Source organism: Oncorhynchus masou, chromosome 13 (genome assembly GCF_036934945.1).
Source record: "Oncorhynchus masou masou isolate Uvic2021 chromosome 13, UVic_Omas_1.1, whole genome shotgun sequence".
NCBI classification, from domain to species: domain Eukaryota; kingdom Metazoa; phylum Chordata; class Actinopteri; order Salmoniformes; family Salmonidae; genus Oncorhynchus; species Oncorhynchus masou.
This window is the reverse complement of record NC_088224.1, coordinates 3,520,966-3,544,091: the sequence shown is the minus strand read 5'-3', so window position 1 is coordinate 3,544,091 and position 23,126 is coordinate 3,520,966. Positions and strand designations below refer to the sequence as shown.

The 23,126-nt window shown below is 46.6% G+C and overlaps 2 protein-coding genes across 2 annotated transcripts; one reads left to right on the top strand and one right to left on the bottom strand.

Annotated features, from left to right (window-relative positions):
- Positions 1–429: 429 nt before the first annotated feature.
- acot13 (acyl-CoA thioesterase 13) lies at positions 430–2,241 on the top strand. Its single transcript, XM_064982836.1, has 3 exons — positions 430–595; positions 1,003–1,187; positions 1,562–2,241. Exons 1-3 carry the CDS (start codon positions 512–514, stop codon positions 1,716–1,718), a joined length of 426 nt encoding a protein of 141 aa, XP_064838908.1. The 5' UTR covers positions 430–511; the 3' UTR covers positions 1,719–2,241.
- On the bottom strand, positions 2,240–14,023 carry c13h6orf62 (chromosome 13 C6orf62 homolog). The gene is made up of 5 exons (XM_064982835.1): positions 12,302–14,023; positions 11,820–11,996; positions 7,694–7,819; positions 6,377–6,511; positions 2,240–3,678 (listed from the first exon to the last, which is right to left on the bottom strand). The coding sequence occupies exons 1-5, from the start codon at positions 12,428–12,430 to the stop codon at positions 3,553–3,555; spliced, it is 693 nt and encodes a 230-aa protein (XP_064838907.1). The 5' UTR covers positions 12,431–14,023; the 3' UTR covers positions 2,240–3,552.
- Between the last annotated feature and the right edge of the window lie 9,103 nt (positions 14,024–23,126).

Sequence of the window (23,126 nt, the reverse complement as noted above, 5' to 3'; positions counted from 1 at the left end):
TCAGCACGGCAACGTTAGTGTTGAGCCACGGAGCTAAAGAATCCTGTAACGGACAAGAACTCATCACAGAGAAGTCCTCGTTTCTTCTGAAGTCGACATGGACTTGGAAATATTACTCATTGTTTCTCTATTTCATAGCGATGCTTATATCTTGTTAGAAGCGACGAAAAAATGTATTTTAGATGAGTGTTGTTGTTGTTGAAGCTCTGACGCCACTTAAGAGCTGTGTGAGTCTAAATAGTCCGGGTTGACGCAAAGATCTGGCCAGTTAATATGTAGAAATAGGTAGAATATGTGAATATGTAGAAAATGAACACGAACTCCTTCAATATATATGACACTTTCATATGCGAGTAAATAAATGCATAATCATGTCCAATAAATATTAAATCAAAGCGGAACCTTGTTTAACTTGTATGATATCCGGAAGATTTAGCTATCAGAACAGTTTCCTGTTTGGATGAAAATCTACTTTTATCAAGTTGACATTGAACACAGTCAGCATTAAAACATGGTTTCTCTGTCTTTAAACTCGTTAAAAACAATTATGCGGGCGATGGTGGACAGTCCGGGGTTTGATCGAGTTTTAAGTAAGGTATGTCACAGTAAAACAAATGACATTTTACGAGTTACTGTACAAGAGACGTGTACTGTAGGCACCGGAGGTTGCTTCCCAACTCCGCCCATTCACCTACCTTGACAGGCTTGTGTATGTGGGAAAACAAGGGTTTTCACGACACCCCTTACATTTTATCTCGTTACCTTGAGTGGATCTCAATTGTATTTTCTTGATTTCTCACGTCCTCCCTCGTGTCCTTCTCGATGCACATCGGAGCAGAATATTTGAGGTTCCTCTAAATGCATTTTGAGGAGGAAAGTAGAGGACACAAGGAAATACAATTGAGATTTACCCCTAGTCTTGCAACTCTTGGACATATTTACAGTGCCCTCTTCTTTAATTGATCCAAGGGATAATTAGTGACGGGTTGTCCGTTTCCCCAGGTGGACATTGTAACAGCCAGCCCAGGGAAAGTGGTGTGTGAGTTTAAAGTGGAAGAGGAACACACAAACCGAGGGGGCACCCTTCACGGGGGTCTGACAGCAACACTGGTCGATGTCATCTCCACCACTGCCATCATGTACACAGAACGGGGAGCACCCGGTGTCAGCGTGGACATGAACATCACGTGAGTTTTATACTTAAATTACAGTGGCTAGGTGATACACGGGGAATTATAGCCTGGTCTCAGATCTATTTGTGCGGTTTGGTATGATGGCACAAAGACTGGTACCCAGGCTTGATAATATACTTGTAGAATAAACAGAATGCATGTGTTCTATGTAGAGCTGTTTTGGTTGTCTAGTCTTGGGCTGAGCCTGAGCTCTCTAGGCCTCTACAAGTCACACACTGTAATGGGTGAAGGAGTAGAGAGTAACCTGTTGTCAAAACACTGAAAAGAAAAATCTCTGTCTGAAAGTAGCACCCTAGGGCTCTGATGTAAAGTGCACAAAGGGGCTCCGTTTAGGACACAGCCACTGAATGGAACCACTGTTTCGACAGGTACATGAATGCTGCCAAGATGGGCGAGGACGTGCTGATCACAGCCACAGTGTTGAAGCAAGGACGGACCCTGGCATTCGCTACTGTAGACCTCACTAGCAAAGCCTCTGGGAAACTCATCGCACAAGGAAGACACACAAAGCACCTTGGGAGCTAGATCAGTTGCTCGGTCTAGGGTGATGTCACCCCTATACACTGGTCTTGGGTCAGTTTAGCACCCCCCCACCACTAATGGTTAAGATGGGGGAGGGGGGCTAATCCTAGATCTGTACCTCCCTCCGTCAGCAAATTGTGAATGATTTATTTTTACCTTTATTTAACTAGGCAAGTCAGTTAAGAACAAATTCTTAATTTTCAATGACGGCCTAGGAACAGTGGGTTAACTGCCTGTTCAGGGGCAGAACGACAGATTTGTAGCTTGTCAGCTCGGGGGTTTGAACTTGAAACCTTCCGGTTACTAGTCCAACGCTCTAACCACTAGGCTACACTGCCGCCCCAAACTGCTGCTGTGATGCTGTCCAGCAGAAAGTCTGTGGGGTGAAGAAACGTGACTATTGTGAAACTGTGTCAGTGAATTGTTCTTTACCCCACAACAGACTTGTTAAATATTATTTTTTTGCATGTCATTCTGCTGTAAATATACACAGTGTTTACACACAAATAAAACACACCAGGAAATACTTTCAATGTTACATTGTATTGGGACTTGTTCAGCCGTGTTGATTTCTAGATGCATTTAAAAAAATAAAATAAAATAAAAAAGAATAGACTCAACCTTTAAATCGAACATATTGAATCAACAAAGAAAACCCTCAATTAAATGTACTGACTGATTTGTGCCTTATTTTCCCCCAGCAAAGCAAGCAACAAAACAAAAACCACCCCCATTTTACATTTTATAAGCACTGCAACAATTAGTCCCCTTTAGGATACTTGTCTATCGAATTAAAGGAACATAAACATGTAACGGTCCCATTTAATTTCAACTCAACAACCTGTTCCGTTGTTAGGTACATTCATTCCGCAATTATAAAACAACACCCATGCCAACCCCCACCCAGGAAAAAAAACAAACATCAGATTTCAGTAGCTTGAATGGCTTTGCGTGGTAACAACCTTCAAAATAAAACATTTCAACCCTGTGTGTCAGTCCACACCATGCGATTCACAATACCGTCTGTCTGACAACTTCCTCCCATCCGTTTCCAACTATACTCCAGATCAGACCAATGGTGTTCCTGGCATATTTCACAGGAAAAGCAAATGAACCCAGAAAGAAAATAACCAGCCAACATTAAACAAGGCTTAAAAAGGAAAAACAAAGATGTAAATACACCAAATGATTTGACAAAACACTCCTTCACCTTCTATCTTTGCTTTACAGGGACGTTGTAACGCCACCTAGGCTGCCCCGTCAGATTGTAGCTAGTCCTTCTAGAACACCCCCCCTTCCTCCCCAGGTCTTCCTCTAACCCAAGCTTTTGAAATGATAGAAGCTTTTCCAATCTGTTATGACATGTGTCCAGCAGAGACAGAGGACCCCTGTGAACATCATTAAAAAACAACCTGTGTGGCTTTTGTTCCTGCTTGGTAGCAACATAAAGAGTTCCTTCAGTGACTGCTCTGTGTCGTTGACAGTGCAGCTCCATGGGGGGAATAACCAACCACTCAAAATCAATGTTCGTGCAGGTTCAGAATAAACAGAAAAAACAAGATGGATGGAGGGTGGATAAAAGGTAGAACCAATCCAAAACTGGTAGGAGCAGAGCTAGGAGGAGGAAGCTTGGTAGGTAAGGAAAAACAAACAGATTTGTATTTATTTTTTAAATTAGCTTCAGGACGATGGAAACTAACAAACAAGCGACCCAAGCAACAGTTCTATTCAATGGAAGGAAGGATGTGTGGTGGATGAGAGAGATCAACTTGCTTCGGTGGCTTAGGGGTTAAGTCTTCCTTGTGTTGTGGGTGGAAGCCATGGAGGCCGGCTGGCCCTAGTCGGGCATGTACGGGAGGAGATGGTCTTCGATGTCGCCAACGCCCCAGCACGTTAGCTGGTCCTGGGGCAGGTACAGGCAAAGGCTGCACAACTTAAAAACTGTGGCCTTGGTTTTAGGAGTCTGACACGGGAGAGAAGGGATGACAAGAGAAAACATGGTTGACAACGGGGGAGGAGAGGGCGACAACGGGGGGACAACAGGGGAGAAGAGGGTAAGACCATAGAATCTATTAATAATAATAAGTAATTTCACTAATATATTCTATTTCTTTGGGTTAGACATTGTCCCATGACAGAGGACCTTTGTCTGAATGATCCTTTAACACCTACGTGAGTGCTCCAATTAGAGGTCTTTCCCAAAACCATTGTGACTGGTGCAGTGGTGACAGGTTAGCATTGAGGGGAGAAGGAATGTTAGGCACAATCAACAGGTCTGGAGCCTGGTAAGACAGGCCTGGTGCAAGGTTTGGTTTGGCAACATTGTCTGAATGATTGCCTAATTCAAATCATTTCAATAGGCTCTTAGCTTCCCCAAAACCATTGTGTTCCTGCACTAGGCCGAGCGGCAACATGCCATTGTGTTCCTGCACTGGGCCGAGCGGCAACATGCCATTGTGTTCCTGCACTGGGCCGAGCGGCAACACGCCATTGTGTTCCTGCACTGGGCCGAGCGGCAACACGCCATTGTGTTCCTGCACTGGGCCGAGCGGCAACACGCCATTGTGTTCCTGCACTGGGCCGAGCGGCAACACGCCATTGTGTTCCTGCACTAGGCCGAGCGGCAACACGCCATTGTGTTCCTGCACTAGGCCGAGCGGCAACACGCCATTGTGTTCCTGCACTGGGCCGAGCGGCAACATGCCATTGTGTTCCTGCACTGGGCCGAGCGGCAACATGCCATTGTGTTCCTGCACTGGGCCGAGCGGCAACATGCCATTGTGTTCCTGCACTGGGCCGAGCGGCAACATGCCATTGTGTTCCTGCACTGGGCCGAGCGGCAACATGCCATTGTGTTCCTGCACTGGGCCGAGCGGCAACATGCCATTGTGTTCCTGCACTGGGCCGAGCGGCAACATGCCATTGTGTTCCTGCACTGGGCCGAGCGGCAACATGCCATTGTGTTCCTGCACTAGGCCGAGCGGCAACATGCCATTGTGTTCCTGCACTAGGCCGAGCGGCAACATGCCATTGTGTTCCTGCACTGGGCCGAGCGGCAACATGCCATTGTGTTCCTGCACTGGGCCGAGCGGCAACATGTCATGTTGTCAGTTGAAGTCTGAAGTCAGACACGCGTGTTAAAACGAGGTGTCTCTCCGCTACTTTACGCCTGCGCACCAGATGGCACCCTTTTCCCTACATAGTGCACTAACTTTGACCAGAGTGCAATGGACCCTGGTCTAAAGTAGTGTCCCACCTGGAACGCAGGCCCAGATGGATCAACAGCTGTCTGGAGCTAAAACAAGAGAGACGTGACTCCATTCGAGACACAGGATGGGTTGCACAATCCAGGTGCATCTACTACTCTGGGTTTAAATCCAGGTGCATCTGCTGCTCTGGGTTTAAATCCAGGTGCATCTGCTGCTCTGGGTTTAAATCCAGGTGCATCTGCTGCTCTGGGTTTAAATCCAGGTGCATCTACTACTCTGGGTTTAAATCCAGGTGCATCTACTACTCTGGGTTTAAATCCAGGTGCATCTACTACTCTGGGTTTAAATCCAGGTGCATCTACTACTCTGGGTTTAAATCCAGGTGCATCTACTACTCTGGGTTTAAATCCAGGTGCATCTACTACTCTGGGTTTAAATCCAGGTGCATCTACTACTCTGGGTTTAAATCCAGGTGCATCTACTACTCTGGGTTTAAATCCAGGTGCATCTACTACTCTGGGTTTAAATCCAGGTGCATCTACTACTCTGGGTTTAAATCCAGGTGCATCTACTACTCTTGTTACACCAAATTATAAACCTAGTTTTAAATTAATCCTAGTTCATTTAAATCATTCCTCTAACCCAAGCTTAGTTTTCACTTTAATCCTAGATTAATTAAGCCTGTTGCTCAATGAATATATTTTTTTAATGAATTTAGATTGGAGATGAATTCTAAACTGCCACTTGAGGTGTTTTATCTGATCAAAATGAGGCATATCTACTGTTGAGACCAAAACGAGTTCCTTAGAGAATAATTGAAAGACAGGTTCAATCCTGTTGAGTTTTAATGATAATTCATTATTAGTAGACTATTTACCATCCCATTTTTCTGGGATAGGATGAATTCCCAAAGACAGAGCCACCCCCCCCCCCCCCCCCCCCCCCCTCGGTCTGAAATAGCCCCCTAGGACAGAGCCCCTCGGTCTGAAATAGCCCCCTAGGACAGAGCCCCCCCCTGCCCCTCGGTCTGAAATAGCCCCCTAGGACAGAGCCCCCTGGGACAGAGCCCCCCCCCCCGGTCTGAAATAGCCCCCCTCGTTTCAACTCCATACCTCCACATAGTGGTAACACGAATGTGTCACTAATCACAGTTTTAAACCGCTAAATCACAGATTTACTGATCCAGACTTAGAATTAAGAGGTGCAACACATCTCTGATAAATTATTAAACTAGATTTACAAAACCGAGATCAGCTCTAATCCCAGATTAATTTAAACCATGTTGGTGCAACCCACCCTCAGGCCCAGATGGGTCAACAGCTGTCTGGAGCTAAAGCAAGAGATGTGACTCTGCTGACAAGCCCCATCAACCAAGTGGCACCCTACTCCCTATATAGGTCACCATGTCTGACCAGAGTGGTAAGCTCAGCGGTGCTGTGTGAACGGCCTGACCTGTAAGTGCTGTCGGTCCATAAAGAGGAAGACCGACTGAGTTGGGTTGTTCATAACCATTCCAGCCTTGTCCCTCCGGCCGACAGCATGCAACAACTGCTTCTCGTAGTCTCCATGATGAAACTCAAACTTGGCCTGTGGATAAACAACACATTTTGGATACCACGCTTAATAAAATGGATGAACAGTGACTGGCCCTCAACGTAACGGTATAGAATACTACTTGAATATGGGGAGGCAGGTAGCCTAGAGGTTAGAGTGTAGAGGTTGGCAGGTAGCCTAGTGGTTAGAGTATAGGGGAGGCAGGTAGCCTAGAGGTTAGAGTGTAGAGGTTGGCAGGTAGCCTAGTGGTTAGAGTATAGGGGAGGCAGGTAGCCTAGTGGTTAGAGTGTAGAGGTTGGCAGGTAGCCTAGTGGTTAGAGTGTAGAGGAGGCAGGTAGCCTAGTGGTTAGAGTGTAGGGGCGGCAGGTAGCCTAGTGGTTAGAGTGTAGAGGAGGCAGGTAGCCTAGTGGTTAGAGTGTAGAGGAGGCAGGTAGCCTAGTGGTTAGAGTGTAGAGGAGGCAGGTAGCCTAGTGGTTAGAGTGTAGAGGAGGCAGGTAGCCTAGTGGTTAGAGTGTAGAGGAGGCAGGTAGCCTAGTGGTTAGAGTGTAGAGGTGGCATGTAGCCTAGTGGTTAGAGTGTAGGAGGCATGTAGCCTAGTGGTTAGAGTGTAGGAGGCATGTAGCCTAGTGGTTAGAGTGTAGGAGGCAGGTAGCCTAGTGGTTAGAGTGGAGGGGAGGCAGGTAGCCTAGTGGTTAGAGTGGAGGGGAGGCAGGTAGTCTAGTGGTTAGAGTGTAGGGGAGGCAGGTAGCCTAGTGGTTAGAGTGGAGGGGCGGCAGGTATCCTAGTGGTTAGAGTGGATGAGCGGCAGGTATCCTAGTGGTTAGAGAGTAGGGGAGGCAGGTAGTCTAGTGGTTAGAGTGTAGGGGAGGCAGGTAGCCTAGTGGTTAGAGAGTAGGGGCGGCAGGTAGCCTAGTGGTTAGAGTGTAGGGGAGGCAGGTAGCCTAGAGGTTAGAGCGTTGGACTAATAACTGAAAGGTTAGAAGATCGAATCCCCAAACCGACAAGGTAAAAATCTGTCGTTCTGCCCCCTGAACAGGCAGTTAACCCACTGTTCCTAGGCCGTCATTGAAAACGAGAACATGTTCTTAACTGACTTGCCTAGTTAAATAAAGGTCAAATAAAATAAATAAATAAATATATAACATTTGAATTCAGGGGCGTAGTGAATAGGACCCAGGTGTGTAGCTATTTGATGAAGGAAGCTAAATGTTTTACCTGAACAGGCCTGAAGGGTTCTTCCTCGGCCCCCTTCCATCTGGAGAACAAGAGACAGACTATCTTCTCTATGTCGTTGCGCGGCCACAGGATGAAGTCCATCTCCTGGGTGCATCCTATGACATCCTGCAACAACAACAACAACAAGTCAGTAAACAGCACGTCACCTACCTCCACAGGGCTCTGGTCAAAAGGAGTGCACTGTGTCACTAGGTTCCCATCCAATTTAGCGACAGATTTCCATGTGAATATTCAAACATTGACCACCAGCGGTGTGTCTCCACCAAACTGACTTGATGCTGATAAAAATCAGTGTGCGATGACATAGTGCACAAAGAAATGACCCCCCCCCGGTACTGAATTAAGCTCTGAAGCTCATGTGTTCACAGTTAACGATATGGATAGTTGTCACAAAAACCGTTGTGTTAAATAGTAAACTCCTTGGTATGTGCGTTCACAAGTCGTGTGGGTGGGCTAGTCTACATTATGAGATTATTTATTTGTCAAACGGCAGTCTGGCGTCGAGCCTCACTTCAAACGGCAGTCTGGCGTCGAAAGGGGCATTGAACTCATCAACATGCACTTTCACCACCATGTGAAGTTCATCGTAACTTATTTCACCTGTAGGCTAATAAACGGCACGGTTTCCCCGAGCAGGGTGGGAAATGAACACCAGCCAGTAGTGTACAGACAGCCGGGTCACTGTCAGTCTCTACCCAAGGACAATAGACAATGTGGCAGGCGGGCTGAAGCGCTACAATGTGAGTCATGCTCGTAGAAATGAGGAACGTCCACTGTTGACACTGTCGGATTCTGAGAATATGAAATATACTTATTCATGTCACTGAGGGAGGGAGGGTAATGTTATAGGAGGAGGGTATATAGTGGAGGGTCTACACCAGAAGGTAATGGGTATAGGAGGGTATATAGTGGAGGGTCTACACCAGAGGGTAATGGTTATAGGAGGAAGGTATATAGTGGAGGGTCTACACCAGAGGGTAATGGTTATAGGAGGAAGGTATATAGTGGAGGGTCTACACCAGAAGATAATGGGTATAGGAGGAAGGTATATAGTGGAGGGTCTACACCAGAGGGTAATGGGTATAGGAGGAAGGTATATAGTGGAGGGTCTACACCAGAAGGTAATGGGTATAGGAGGAAGGTATATAGTGGAGGGTCTACACCAGAAGGTAATGGGTATAGGAGGAGGGTATATAGTGGAGGGTCTACACCAGAAGGTAATGGGTATAGGAGGAAGGTATATAGTAGAGGATCTACAGCAGAAGGTAATGGGTATAGGAGGAGGGTATATAGTGGAGGGTCTACACCAGAAGGTAATGGGTATAGGAGGAGGGTATATAGTGGAGGGTCTACACCAGAAGGTAATGGGTATAGGAGGAAGGTATATAGTGGAGGGTCTACACCAGAAGGTAATGGGTATAGGAGGAGGGTATATAGTGGAGGGTCTACACCAGAAGGTAATGGGTATAGGAGGAGGGTATATAGTGGAGGGTCTACACCAGAAGGTAATGGGTATAGGAGGAAGGTATATAGTAGAGGATCTACAGCAGAAGGTAATGGGTATAGGAGGAGGGTATATAGTGGAGGGTCTACACCAGAAGGTAATGGGTATAGGAGGAGGGTATATAGTGGAGGGTCTACACCAGAAGGTAATGGGTATAGGAGGAGGGTATATAGTGGAGGGTCTACACCAGAAGGTAATGGGTATAGGAGGAAGGTATATAGTAGAGGATCTACAGCAGAAGGTAATGGGTATAGGAGGAGGGTATATAGTGGAGGGTCTACACCAGACGGTAATGGGTATAGGAGGAGGGTATATAGTGGAGGGTCTACACCAGAAGGTAATGGGTATAGGAGGAAGGTATATAGTGGAGGGTCTACACCAGAAGGTAATGGGTATAGGAGGAGGGTATATAGTGGAGGGTCTACACCAGAAGGTAATGGGTATAGGAGGAAGGTATATAGTGGAGGGTCTACACCAGAAGGTAATGGGTATAGGAGGAAGGTATATAGTGGAGGGTCTACACCAGAAGGTAATGGGTATAGGAGGAGGGTATATAGTAGAGGATCTACAGCAGAAGGTAATGGTTATAGGAGGAAGGTATATAGTGGAGGGTCTACACCAGAAGGTAATGGGTATAGGAGGAGGGTATATAGTGGAGGGTCTACACCAGAAGGTAATGGGTATAGGAGGAAGGTATATAGTAGAGGATCTACAGCAGAAGGTAATGGGTATAGGAGGAGGGTATATAGTGGAGGGTCTACACCAGAAGGTAATGGGTATAGGAGGGGGTATATAGTGGAGGGTCTACACCAGAAGGTAATGGGTATAGGAGGAAGGTATATAGTGGAGGGTCTACACCAGAAGGTAATGGGTATAGGAGGAGGGTATATAGTGGAGGGTCTACAGCAGAAGGTAATGGGTATAGGAGGAGGGTATATAGTAGAGGGTCTATACCAGAAGGTAATGGGTATAGGAGGAGGGTATATAGTGGAGGGTCTACACCAGAGGGTAATGGGTATAGGAGGAGGGTATATAGTGGAGGGTCTACAGCAGAAGGTAATGGGTATAGGAGGAGGGTATATAGTGGAGGGTCTACACCAGAAGGTAATGGTTATAGGTGGAGGGTATATAGTGGAGGGTCTACACCAGAAGGTAATGGGTATCTGTAGGAGGAAGGTATATAGTGGAGGGTCTACAGCAGAGGGTAATGGTTATAGGAGGAAGGTATATAGTGGAGGGTCTACACCAGAAGGTAATGGTTATAGGTGGAGGGTATATAGTGGAGGGTCTACACCAGAAGGTAATGGGTATAGGAGGAAGGTATATAGTGGAGGGTCTACACCAGAAGGTAATGGGTATAAGAGGAAGGTATATAGTGGAGGGTCTACAGCACAAGGTAATGGTTATAGGAGGAGGGTATATAGTGGAGGGTCTACACCAGAAGGTAATGGGTATAGGAGGAGGGTATATAGTGGAGGGTCTACACCAGAGGGTAATGGTTATAGGAGGAGGGTATATAGTGGAGGGTCTACACCAGAAGGTAATGGGTATAGGAGGAGGGTATATAGTGGAGGGTCTACACCAGAAGGTAATGGGTATAGGAGGAGGGTATATAGTGGAGGGTCTACACCAGAAGGTAATGGGTATAGGAGGAGGGTATATAGTGGAGGGTCTACACCAGAAGGTAATGGGTATAGGAGGAGGGTATATAGTGGAGGGTCTACACCAGAAGGTAATGGGTATAGGAGGAGGGTATATAGTGGAGGGTCTACACCAGAAGGTAATGGGTATAGGAGGAGGGTATATAGTGGAGGGTCTACACCAGAAGGTAATGGGTATAGGAGGAGGGTATATAGTGGAGGGTCTACACCAGAGGGTAATGGTTATAGGAGGAGGGTATATAGTGGAGGGTCTACACCAGAAGGTAATGGGTATAGGAGGAGGGTATATAGTGGAGGGTCTACAGCAGAAGGTAATGGTTATAGGAGGGTATATAGTGGAGGGTCTACACCAGAAGGTAATGGGTATAGGAGGAAGGTATATAGTGGAGGGTCTACACCAGAAGGTAATGGGTATCTGTAGGAGGAAGGTATATAGTGGGTGCAATTAAGCTTGGAATGTGTTGAGTGCAGGGAAGTGATTACATGTGGCAGGTATTGATAAGGGGAGAGAGCCATGGATTCGTGATGGAGGGGGAGGTTGAGGTCAGGTCACCTTAAGGGAGAAATACAAGTTTATGGCCCATATCACTTGGTATCCTGCCTAGCAGTAAAGATGCAAAGTTTGTACAGATGGGTAGGAGGAGACTCAGCCTATGAGGAGAGGTTAAATATCAGTATTTGTACAGATGGGTAGGAGGAGACAGCCTATGAGGAGAGGTTAAATATCAGTGCTTGTGTGAAAATGTTTGTCTAATGCAGTTGTATTGATCCTCTGGGAAGAATAAACTTGGTTAAGCTTTCGTAATGTCCGTAGAGTTTTTAACTCTGAGAAATAGAACCTAACATTGAGGAAAGCCCAACTGTGCCCGTGGCGGTGTGTGTGTACGCACATGGTTTTGGTAGGTTTGCCCAACGGAAGGAATCCGGGTTCCCGACTTACCCTGCGCATTGATTGGTAGCGTGGGGCGTGCAACTGCACGACATCTTTCTGCAGAAGTTCCATGGAGCTCTGGAGGGAGTAGCTGGAAGCCTGCACACCTTTCAGGATATTGTCTTCATAGTTGTTGGTCATCACTGGTACCACTTCAGCTACCTCGAACAGCGCAGACTTCTTCTTCTGAAGGAGCAGAGAGGAGAGGGAAGAGACAATAACCGTACAGACGACTTCTGCCATAGGAAGGAGCAGAGAGGACAGGGAAGAGACATGTAAGGGATACGTTGATGTCTCTGTGTCGCAGTGTGAAGGAAGTTAAGAGGTAGTTTTGTGAGCCAATGCTAACTAGTGTTTCCTGAGTTATACGTGCCAACGCCAGTTAGCAACTTTTTTCAAACTGCAGGCAGAAACAAAATGGTCTCCACGAGTTAAACGGGACTCTGGGGAAGTAGAAAGCAGGACCTCGTTGCTTCCTCCATAATACTCACCTTGTCCTTGAACACAAAGGCGATGTAGATCTTGAAGTCAAACTGGTCTGCCAAAGATTCCCTTTTCTTTCGAATCTGAGCACGGAGTCGATCTCTAGTTTGGTTTCTTCTCCAGGTTGGGTCCCCCATGATTAGATTTTGATGCTAGGTGTCTTCTCTAATTACAGAATATTTTTGACTATACTTTCGAGTTGTCTATATGTAGCTCGTTAGCTACTTTTACAGAACGAGAAATCTAAATTATTCTACACTAGCTCTTTTGAAACAACTACCAACTTAAGGAGGAAACGAATGAAATAGCAAGCTATGTCATTTTGTTTATTTAAAATAGTTTATGCTCAGGAGGGGGAGCGGGGTTCTTGAATCAATATTTGGCTACATTTGTTTTAGTAATTACTCAAGAAGCCATGCTGTGATTAAAAGTATGACATTTGAATACAGACCAAATGAACTTTAATTCTAACACATTTGCCTAGTGAAAACAAATGAGCAAATTAAAAATGAGAAGTACACCTTTTCCTTTAGGTTACTGACAACTACTAACAGAAAGGATAGCCATTTCCCAAACCCATACCGACACTACTTCTCGCTAGTGAAATAGGAGATTACTACACAAAACAAAAAGCAGACAATTTTATTCGTGTCTTCTCAAACTCAAAGCTTCGTCCATGATTGACGCCGTTTGGTTTGTGTTTATTTCTCGGCAGAGACCGCGTTATGAACGTGTTCCTGAATAACTGAGGGACATATATAGAAAAGCATCATGACAAGTCAATGTGGATGCCAGAAGCCGATGGCACCAAGTTAAAACATTGAAGTTTACAGAGCATTTTAACATCTCCCGGGGTGTTTTTTAATGCCATTGAACTGGTCCGCGGCCTTGTTTACTTCCGTTGTCGATACTCATAGCGTGACTATTTTTTAGTTGACAAAGTTAAACGTGAACTAGTTAAGACTAAGCAGCATACACTTTCAACACTAACTAGTTAGTGGGTCAACTAACTGGCTACATCATTTGTATTAGTTGGATGTAATTGGAGGCCTATTGTCGTGCGGGTTAAGTTAGCTGACAAGTCCCATGTTTCGTTTTACATTTCCGCTGAGTTTCTGTCTGGCTTGTTTGGTGTTTAATGTGGAATGACTTGTCCGCTTGACTACCTAACTGTTGTATCTCGGCATTTTAAATGACATTTTGCTTCAATATCATCATGCTGGTTAGTATTCCCGTAGAGAGAACCGACTAGATTTTTAAAAAATTATTATTTATTTATTTTTATACAGACAAACGTGTTTTTCGAAAAAAATAAAATAATTTCTTTCACCCCGTTGAAGTTGAATTATTAACTATTTATCTGCGCTGGGGTTTTTTTTTCGTGCTTTTCCTTCAGTCGTCACAACCACTAACTAACCCTTACATGCCATGTCAAGATAAATTGACAAACCAACTGAAATCCTCCGTTCTTTCAGAGGACACACGACGTGGGTTGTCTCCTGGTGGACCCATATTGAACGATGTTTTGTTTTCTTAAAGTAATTTTTTTTTTTTAAACGTATTTTTGTTGTTGTTCAGTTCCTTTTATGTATTCGTCCCTGGTCGGTGTTGTCGGTAGCCAGCAGCTCGTCGTTGAACAAACCTTCCCAAAATGGCCGACCGGCGTCAGACAGCCGCACCAGAGATGTTCTCTATCTGTGGCTACACCAGAGAGGAAGCGAGAGGTCCAACTCGGCGGACGATTTAAAATATGTGTCCTTCCAGCTGCTGGAGGCGATGTTTCTATCCACTAAACAATGAGGTTTTTTTTGTTTTTTTTTGTTATGGAGATCAATGAGAGAAAGTGTCGAAATTTGGTTTCACGACAATAAATACAATTAAAATTAAAAATGAATGAGTTATTTACTACGTGAGGTTTATTTGATCGAATAGATGTTTCGTAATGCTTACGTTGTTAAGAGTGTACTGATATAAGTGGGATACGTGACATCCCGGAAACTTTGAGAAAAAACACTATATTGGAGTTATTTTTATTTAACCTTTATTTAACTAGCATATCATCTTTATGTTTTATTCATTTATACAAAAGTATCAGCAATCAACAACTTAAGTAGACCGTCATTGTAAATAATAATTTCTTCTTAACTGACTTGCCTAGTTAACTAAAGATTCAATTTAAAAAACATCCCTACATCTAACATGTCTAACAAAACACGGTTATAAACAAGAAAAGCCTCAATACATACAACAAAAATTAAACATGTGTGCAATTGTATTCACTCAGATAAATATCTCAATGATTCAGGAAGATATTATTTTTGTTATTCACTATGGATAATGTCTTAACAAATCAAATATTTTTAATTTTGGTGTAGAATTCTGGAATTTTTATTTGGCAAACAAGAATAAAAAAATTCACAATCATTTCAATGGTCTTTTATCATTGCAATAGTTAGCGAATTATATCCTTCATGTCAAAAACATGGGTTCAGTTCAAAAAGGTTTTCCCCAAAATCAGACATTTACATTCATGTAACAAATGTGTAAGATTTTCACCTTGTTCTTCACAGAAAATGCAGATATCATTAATATCAACACATTAGGACAGTATAGAACTTAATGGGTGTATATTATGTAGAATCTTAAAGTGCACTTCCTTAAAATTAGTTTGGTATAGAATATTTTTAAGGCATCAACCAAGCTTTTTTTCCAGACAAGGCCCAGAATAAGCATGTTCCAGGTTTAAGTTGGTTCTGTGAATGGAAAATGTGTCATGTATTTGAAACAACATTTCTCAAGTTAAGCCCCGCCTTCCAAGCTGAGTTCTGGATAAGCCCCGCCTTCCAAACTGAGTTCCGGATAATCCCCGCCTTCCAAGCTGAGTTCTGCGTAATCCCCGCCTTCTAAACTGAGTTCTGGATAAGCCCCGCCTTCAAAGCTGAGTTCTGGTTAAGCCCACATTTACATTTACATTTAAGTCATTTAGCAGACGCTCTTATCCAGAGCGACTTACAAATTGGTGAATTCACCTTCTGACATCAGTGGAGCAGCCACTTTACAATAGTACATCTAAATCATTTGGGGGGGGTGAGAAGGATTGGTTTATCCTATCCTAGGTATTCCTTGAAGAGGTGGGGTTTCAGGTGTCTCCGGAAGGTGGTGATTGACTCCGCTGTCCTGGCGACTCCGCCGGCCCCGCCTTCCAAGCTGAGTTCTGGGTAATCCCCGACTTCTAAACTGAGTTCTGGATAAGCCCCGCCTTCCAAGCTGAGTTCTGGTTAAGCCCCGCCTTCCAAGCTGAGCTCCGGATAAGCCCCGCCTTCCAAGCTGAAGCCTGTTTGAATCTCATTTATTATGGCATCTATTCCTTTCTTTAATCTTTTGGCATAAACCAGAGCAATCCATTTGTAATCAGTATTTAATAAAGTAATTGGTCTCCAATTGTCAATGAGAGAAGGGTCTTTATCGGGCTTCGGAATCAATGAAATAGGGCCCTGTTTCATAATGGAGACCTTTTTAGAATTTACAATGCAATCTTGAAACATATAAAACAATAGGTTCTTCAAGTAACTCCCCAAACAGCGTTATAATTCAAATGACAGGCCGTCAGGACCAGCTGAGTTCCCTTTTTCATTGAATTCAGAGCCTCTCTAAGGTCTTCGATGGAAACACAGGTGAATCGCAAACTGACTGGAAATCATCTTCAATTACAGGGACATCATTCTGAACGGGGTAAATGTAGCTTTCACAACCTTCTTCCTGGAATGGTGAGCTGTAAAAGTTTTGATAAAAGGGAATTGACAAACGTTGATATTGGTAACAGGATCTTTGCATAATATCTTTGCATAATACATAAATTCATTTTGAGTGCTGTTATAGATTTTCTTTTGTAGTTTCTCTTTTTCAAGTGCAAATAAATAACTGGTGTTTCTTTCTCCCTCTTCAATCCATTTTTCTCTTGACAAAGGCACCCTTTGATCCATGTAAAACTGTTCTAATTCTAGTTGTAAAGACTTAAATACAGACTCCTCTTCTTGAGATAGATGATCTTTCTTTAGAAAACTGTCACGCTTGCTCATCCTCTCTTTTTCTCTAAGATTCTTTAAGTGCTTCAGCTTTTTGGCACGTTTTAATGGCTACAAATCTGACTTTATATTTGAAAAATTCCCATCTACTTCCATGACCCAAGTCTTCTCTCTCAAAAAATATCTTTGGCTCACGATTTGATGTTTCCAATGAAAATATAATCTTTAAGAAGTGTGTTGCTTAAATTTCCAATATCCTCGAATACCCTTTTGTGACATAGTTTTGTTGGTCCAGGTATAACCCTTTGAATCCAGATTAAAATAACACCAGGCATCATCAACACAGAGATCCTTGTATAATGTAGTGATGATGTTGCTATTTTGAGAGATTTGACTCGTTCTAGGGGGAAAAAGATCAGCAGAGTCATCAAGTGTTTTGGTTAAAATCTCTTGAGAGAATTAGAAAAGCCTCTTGAGTATTTGTTGCGTAAATCCTGTCGTTTTCTGGTTAGTTAAAACAAGGGTTATATTTGGAGCATGTGGGTTATGTCCATAGACATTACAGAGGATGGAAATAGCATTGTCAAGTTTAAAAGTTGCTATGACCCATCTAACCTGTACCATCTGCAAAGATGTGGACTGTAGAACGTCTCCTCTAAACTTGGCGATAAGCGTCTAAACACCAGAGAGAGGCCATGACAGAGAGAGGCCATGACAGAGAAGGACCATGACAGAGAGAGGCCATGACAGAGAGAGGCCATGACAGAGACAGAGAGAGGCCATGACAGAGAGAGGCCATGTCAGAGAGAGGCCATGACAGAGAGAGGCCATGACAGAGAGAGTCCATGACAGAGAAGGCCCATGACAGAGAGAGGCCATGACAGAGAAGGGCCATGACAGAGAAGGGCCATGACAGAGAAGGGCCATGACAGAGAGAGGCCATGACAGAGAAGGGCCATGACAGAGAAGGGACATGACAGAGAAGGGCCATGACAGAGAAGGGCCATGACAGAGAAGGGCCATGACAGAGAAGGGCCATGACAGAGAAGGGCCATGACTGAGAAGGGCCATGACAGAGAAGGGCCATGACAGAGAGAGGCCATGACAGAGAGAGGCCATGACAGAGAAGGGCCATGACAGAGAGAGGCCATGACAGAGAAGGGCCATGACAGAGAGAGGCCATGACAGAGAGAGGCCATGACAGAGAAGGGCCATGACAGAGAAGGGCCATGACAGAGAAGGGCCATGACAGAGAGAGGCCATGACAGAGAGAGGCCATGACAGAGAAGGGCCATGACAGAGAGAGGCCATGACAGAGAAGGGCCATGACAGAGAAGGGCCATGACAGAGAAGGGCTATGACAGAGAAGGGCCATGACAGAGAGAGGCCATGACAGAGAGAGGCCATGACAGAGAGAGGCCATGCCAGAGTAGGGCCATGACAGAGAGAGGCCATGACAGAGAGAGGCCATGACAGAGAAGGGCCATGACAGAGAAGGGCCATGACAGAGAAGGGCCATGACAGAGAGAGGCCATGACAGAGAGAGGCCATGACAGAGAGAGGCCATGACAGAGAAGGGCCATGACAGAGAGAGGCCATGACAGAGAGAGGCCATGACAGAGAGAGGCCATGACAGAGAAGGGCCATGACAGAGAGAGGCCATGACAGAGAGAGGCCATGTCAGAGAGAGGCCATGTCAGAGAGAGGCCATGACAGAGAGAGGCCATGACAGAGAGAGGCCATGACAGAGAAGGGCCATGACAGAGAAGGGCCATGACAGAGAGAGGCCATGACAGAGAGAAGCCATGTCAGAGAGAGGCCATGACAGAGAGAGGCCATGACAGAGAGAGGCCATCACAGAGGGAGGCCATGTAAGAGAGAGGCCATGTCAGAGAAGGACCATGACAGAGAGAGGCCTTGACAGAGAGAGGCCATGCTAGAGAAGGGCCATGACAGAGAGAGGCCATGTCAGAGAGAGGCCATTACAGAGAGAGGCCATTACAGAGAGAGGCCATGACAGAGAGAGGCCATGACAGAGAGAGGCCATGTAAGAGAGAGGACATGTCAGAGAAGGACCATGACAGAGAGAGGCCTTGATAGAGAGAGGCCTTGACAGAGAGAGGCCATGCCAGAGAGAGGCCATGACAGAGAGAGGCCATGACAGAGAGAGGCCATGACAGAGAAGGGCCATGACAGAGAGAGGCCATGACAGAGAGAGGCCATGTCAGAGAGAGGCCATGTCAGAGAGAGGCCATGACAGAGAGAGGCCATGACAGAGAGAGGCCATGACAGAGAAGGGCCATGACAGAGAAGGGCCATGACAGAGAGAGGCCATGACAGAGAGAAGCCATGTCAGAGAGAGGCCATGACAGAGAGAGGCCATGACAGAGAGAGGCCATCACAGAGGAGGCCATGTAAGAGAGAGGCCATGTCAGAGAAGGACCATGACAGAGAGAGGCCTTGACAGAGAGAGGCCATGCTAGAGAAGGGCCATGACAGAGAGAGGCCATGTCAGAGAGAGGCCATTACAGAGAGAGGCCATTACAGAGAGAGGCCATGACAGAGAGAGGCCATGACAGAGAGAGGCCATGTAAGAGAGAGGACATGTCAGAGAAGGACCATGACAGAGAGAGGCCTTGATAGAGAGAGGCCTTGACAGAGAGAGGCCATGCCAGAGAGAGGCCATGACAGAGAGAGGCCATGACAGAGAAGGGCCATGACAGAGAGAGGCCATGACAGAGAGAGGGCCATGACAGAGAAGGGCCATGACAGAGAGAGGCCATGACAGAGAGAGGCCATGACAGAGAGAGGCCATGCCAGAGTAGGGCCATGACAGAGAGAGGCCATGACAGAGAGAGGCCATGACAGAGAGAGGCCATGACAGAGAGAGGCCATGCCAGAGTAGGGCCATGACAGAGAGAGGCCATGACAGAGAGAGGCCATGACAGAGAGAGGCCATGACAGAGAGAGGCCTTGACAGAGAGAGGCCTTGACAGAGAGAGGCCATGACAGAGAGAGGACATGACAGAGAGAGGCCATGTCAGAGAGAGACCATGACAGAGAGAGGCCATGACAGAGAGAGGCCATGTCAGAGAGAGGCCATGACAGAGAGAGGCCATGACAGAGAGAGGCCATGAGAGAGAGGCCATGTCTCCCCCACTGTGACTCCCACCGCTTACGGGCGGGAGTCACCGCTGTTGACTGAGGTCAACAATACAATTGTGTGACAATATGCAATAATGTCACGCCCTGGCCATAGAGAGGCTTTTATTCTCTATTTTGTTTAGGCCAGGGTGTGACTAGGGTGGGCATTCTATGTTAATTTTCTATGTTTTGTATTTCTTTGTTGTTTGGCCGGGTGTGGTTCTCAATCAGGGACAGCTGTCTATCATTGTCTCTGATTGAGAACCATACTCAGGTAGCTTTTTCCCACATGGTTTTTGTGGGTAGTTGTTTTTTGTTTTGTGTCTTTCTGCACCAGACAGAACTGTTTCGGTTTTGTTTATTCTCTTTGTTGATTTGTTATTCGGTGTTCAGTTCTAAATAAAAGCATGAACACGTACCACGCTGCACCTTGGTCCTCCACTCCTTCCAACAGCCGTTACAGAACTACCCACCACCAATGGACCAAGCAGCGTGGTGAAAAGGAGGAATGGACATGGGAGGACATCTTGAACGGCAAGGTATCCTACACATGGGAGGAGATCCTGGCTGGAAGGGATCGTCTCCCATGGGAGAAGGTGTAGGCAGCAGGAGAAGGGAACCAGCGATACGAGGGAACACGGCTGGCAAGGAAGCCCGAGAGGCAGCCCCAAAATATATTTTTTGGGTGGGGGCACACGGGAGTGTGGCAGAGTCAGGAGTCAGACCTGAGCCAACTCCCCGTGCTTACCGTAAGGAGACGAGGATGGAACCAGAGCCAGTTGGGGTGGAATTGGGAGGTGAGTGAAGCAGAGACAGTGAAGGAGTTGATGGGGAGATTGGAGGAGAGCAAAGGGAGCAAGGCAGAGACAGTGAAGGAGTTAATGGGGAGATTGGAGGAGAGAGTAATGAGGGAGTTGCTGTGTTGGTGCATGAGGCACGACATCCGCCCGACGGAGCGTGTCTGGGATTTGATGTCACCTGAGTCAGCTCTCCATACTCGTCCTGAGGTGCGTGCTAGCCGTCTGGTGAAGACTGTGCCAGCCCCACGCACCAGGCCTTCTGTGCGCCCCCCTAGCCCTGCACGTCTTGTGCCAGCTTGGCGCTACAGATCTCCAGTATGCGTTCTTAGCCCGGTGCCCTACATTCCAGCTCCCCGCATCTGGTGGGCTAGGGTGAGGATCCTGCCAGGACAGATGTTGCCAGCCCTGCTCTCCAGACCTCCAGTGCCTCTCATCGGGCCAGGATATCTATCCTGCGCCGGCTCTAAGCACTGTTTCCCCAGTTCGCCAGGAGAACCCAGTGCGGCGTGTTCCAGCTCCCCGCATGTGCCGGGCTAGAGTGGGCATTCAGCCTGGAAGAGTGGTGCCAAGGCTACACACCAGCTCTCCAGTGCTCCCATACAGCCCGGTCTATCTGGTGCCTCCTCCACGGACCAGGCCTCCAGTAGGTCTCCCCAGCCCGGTCTATCCGGTACCTCCTCCACGTACCAGGCCTCCAGTAGGTCTCCACAGCCCGGTCTATCCTGTGCCTCCTCCACGGACCAGGCCTCCAGTAGGTCTCCACAGCCCGGTCTATCCTGTGCCTCCTCCACGGACCAGGCCTCCAGTAGGTCTCCACAGCCCGGTCTATCCTGTGCCTCCTCCACGGACCAGGCCTCCAGTAGGTCTCCCCAGCCCGGTCTATCCGGTGCCTCCTCCACGGACCAGGCCTCCGGTAGGTCTCCACAGCCCGGTCTATCCTGTGCCTCCTCCACGAACCAGGCCTCCAGTAGGTCTCCCCAGCCCGGTCTATCCGGTGCCTCCTCCACGGACCAGGCCTCCAGTAGGTCTCCCCAGCCCGGTCTATCCGGTGCCTCCTCCACGGACCAGGCCTCCGGTAGGTCTCCCCAGCCTGGTGAGTCCTGTGCCTGTTCCCAGAACCAGGTCTCCTGTCCTGCGCCCTTTGTGAGGGTCCCGCTCTGTGGCCACGGCGTGACAGTTCCCCCCCCAAAGGTGCGGACTCCGGCCGCAAAACCTGACTCTAAAGGGGAGGGTGGACCTTCTTTACGGCGGAGGTGTGGGACGTGGACCCCACTCCACCGCCAGCACAGAACAGTAACATCAACAGTTTTCCTAGTATATGTTTGATGTTTATACATTGTACGTTGTGTGGAAAATGTCCAAACCAAAGGGAATGTTTTGATAAAGATGAAATGTTGTTGTCTAAAATTGGATTTGAAAAAAGCCTAGACCTTGCTCTTAACTTGATACGCCCAGACAATTGCCCTAAAGGCGGTTACGCCCACTTCTGGCGGTTACGCCCACAAAGGTATAAAACCTGTGAGTAAAGAATTTACAGAGAAGACTTACGTAACCCAAGCTGCAGCCAAGGTCTAAAAAGTCAACGAACCCAGAACGCAACACAAGTTTGAAGACAAAGAAATCTTTTTCTACCCAAGCTACGGATGAGTAGCTGTGTCTAAGCTGGTGAATTCAACCACCTAGCCTCCATCTCCCATCGAATCGTGGTATCTACACTGTTTCATTCCAACGCTGTGAGCTCAGAGCTGTCTGTCCTCAGAAGAGCCCTTCCAGAGCAAAGGGTGAGGGAACAGACTCCTAAGCCAAAAGGACACTGACATTGGGAGGACGATCAGAGGTGCGCCGTAGAAGTGCGTCATCTGACAGCTAAACGGTCCACGCAGAGAATCCTCGGAGGTCTTCCCCACGTAATCATTATATTCTGACCCATAAGAGCGGCAGTTTGGGGCAAGGCTCGGGTTAGAATAGCTGACAAATTCACCCAAATGTATATTCCTCGTGTACTTTCTTTTTTCTTTCTCTCTCTCTTTGAAATCCCCATTGTGGGTAACACGCGCCATAGTGTGTTGGCCCATTATACTAAGTTCTAATCAATAGCCTATAATGTGTATTTTTTAATCATCATTTTAGCTTTTTAGTAAATAAATATTCAACTAAGATTGGTGTGGTACGAACTCATTGGTGAGACCCGGGTCCCTGCAGACTCACGGACTATACAACGTTCAGAACGAGATTGTAGAGGTAACAAAACAAAAATTACATTTTCATATTCCATCTATCGTCATGACCACTAAATGACGTACATTTTCATATTCCATCTATCGTCATGACCACCAAATGACGTACATTTTCATATTCCATCTATCGTCATGACCACCATTGTGGCTGACGGAAACCATTGTTCCAAAGTCCCTTTTTTTCATGTTTAATGTTCTGAGGCTGGTTCTCCATAGTAACAGGACAAAGGAATTTGTCTGTGGCCTGAGATTTAGCAGGGGCGTGAGGGGTCATAAACCCCCCACATCTTCAGACCCCTAGATCTCTCCTCCTCTGTTGGGGTTGAGAGATAATCTGTAGGGTTGTGGTCTCCTGTAACCTGACCTGATCTGTTCTCCAGGACCTAGGGGTTCTACCCAACACCCAGACCCACCTGATGTCCTCCGTTACTTGTTCTCCAGGACCTAGTGGTTCTACCCAACACCCACCTGATGTCCTTCACTACCTGTTCTCCAGGACCTAGGGGTTCTGCCCAACACCCACCTGATGTCCTTCACTACCTGTTCTCCAGGACCTAGGGGTTCTGCCCAACACCCACATGATGTCCTTCACTACCTGTTCTCCAGGACCTAGGGGTTCTACCCAAC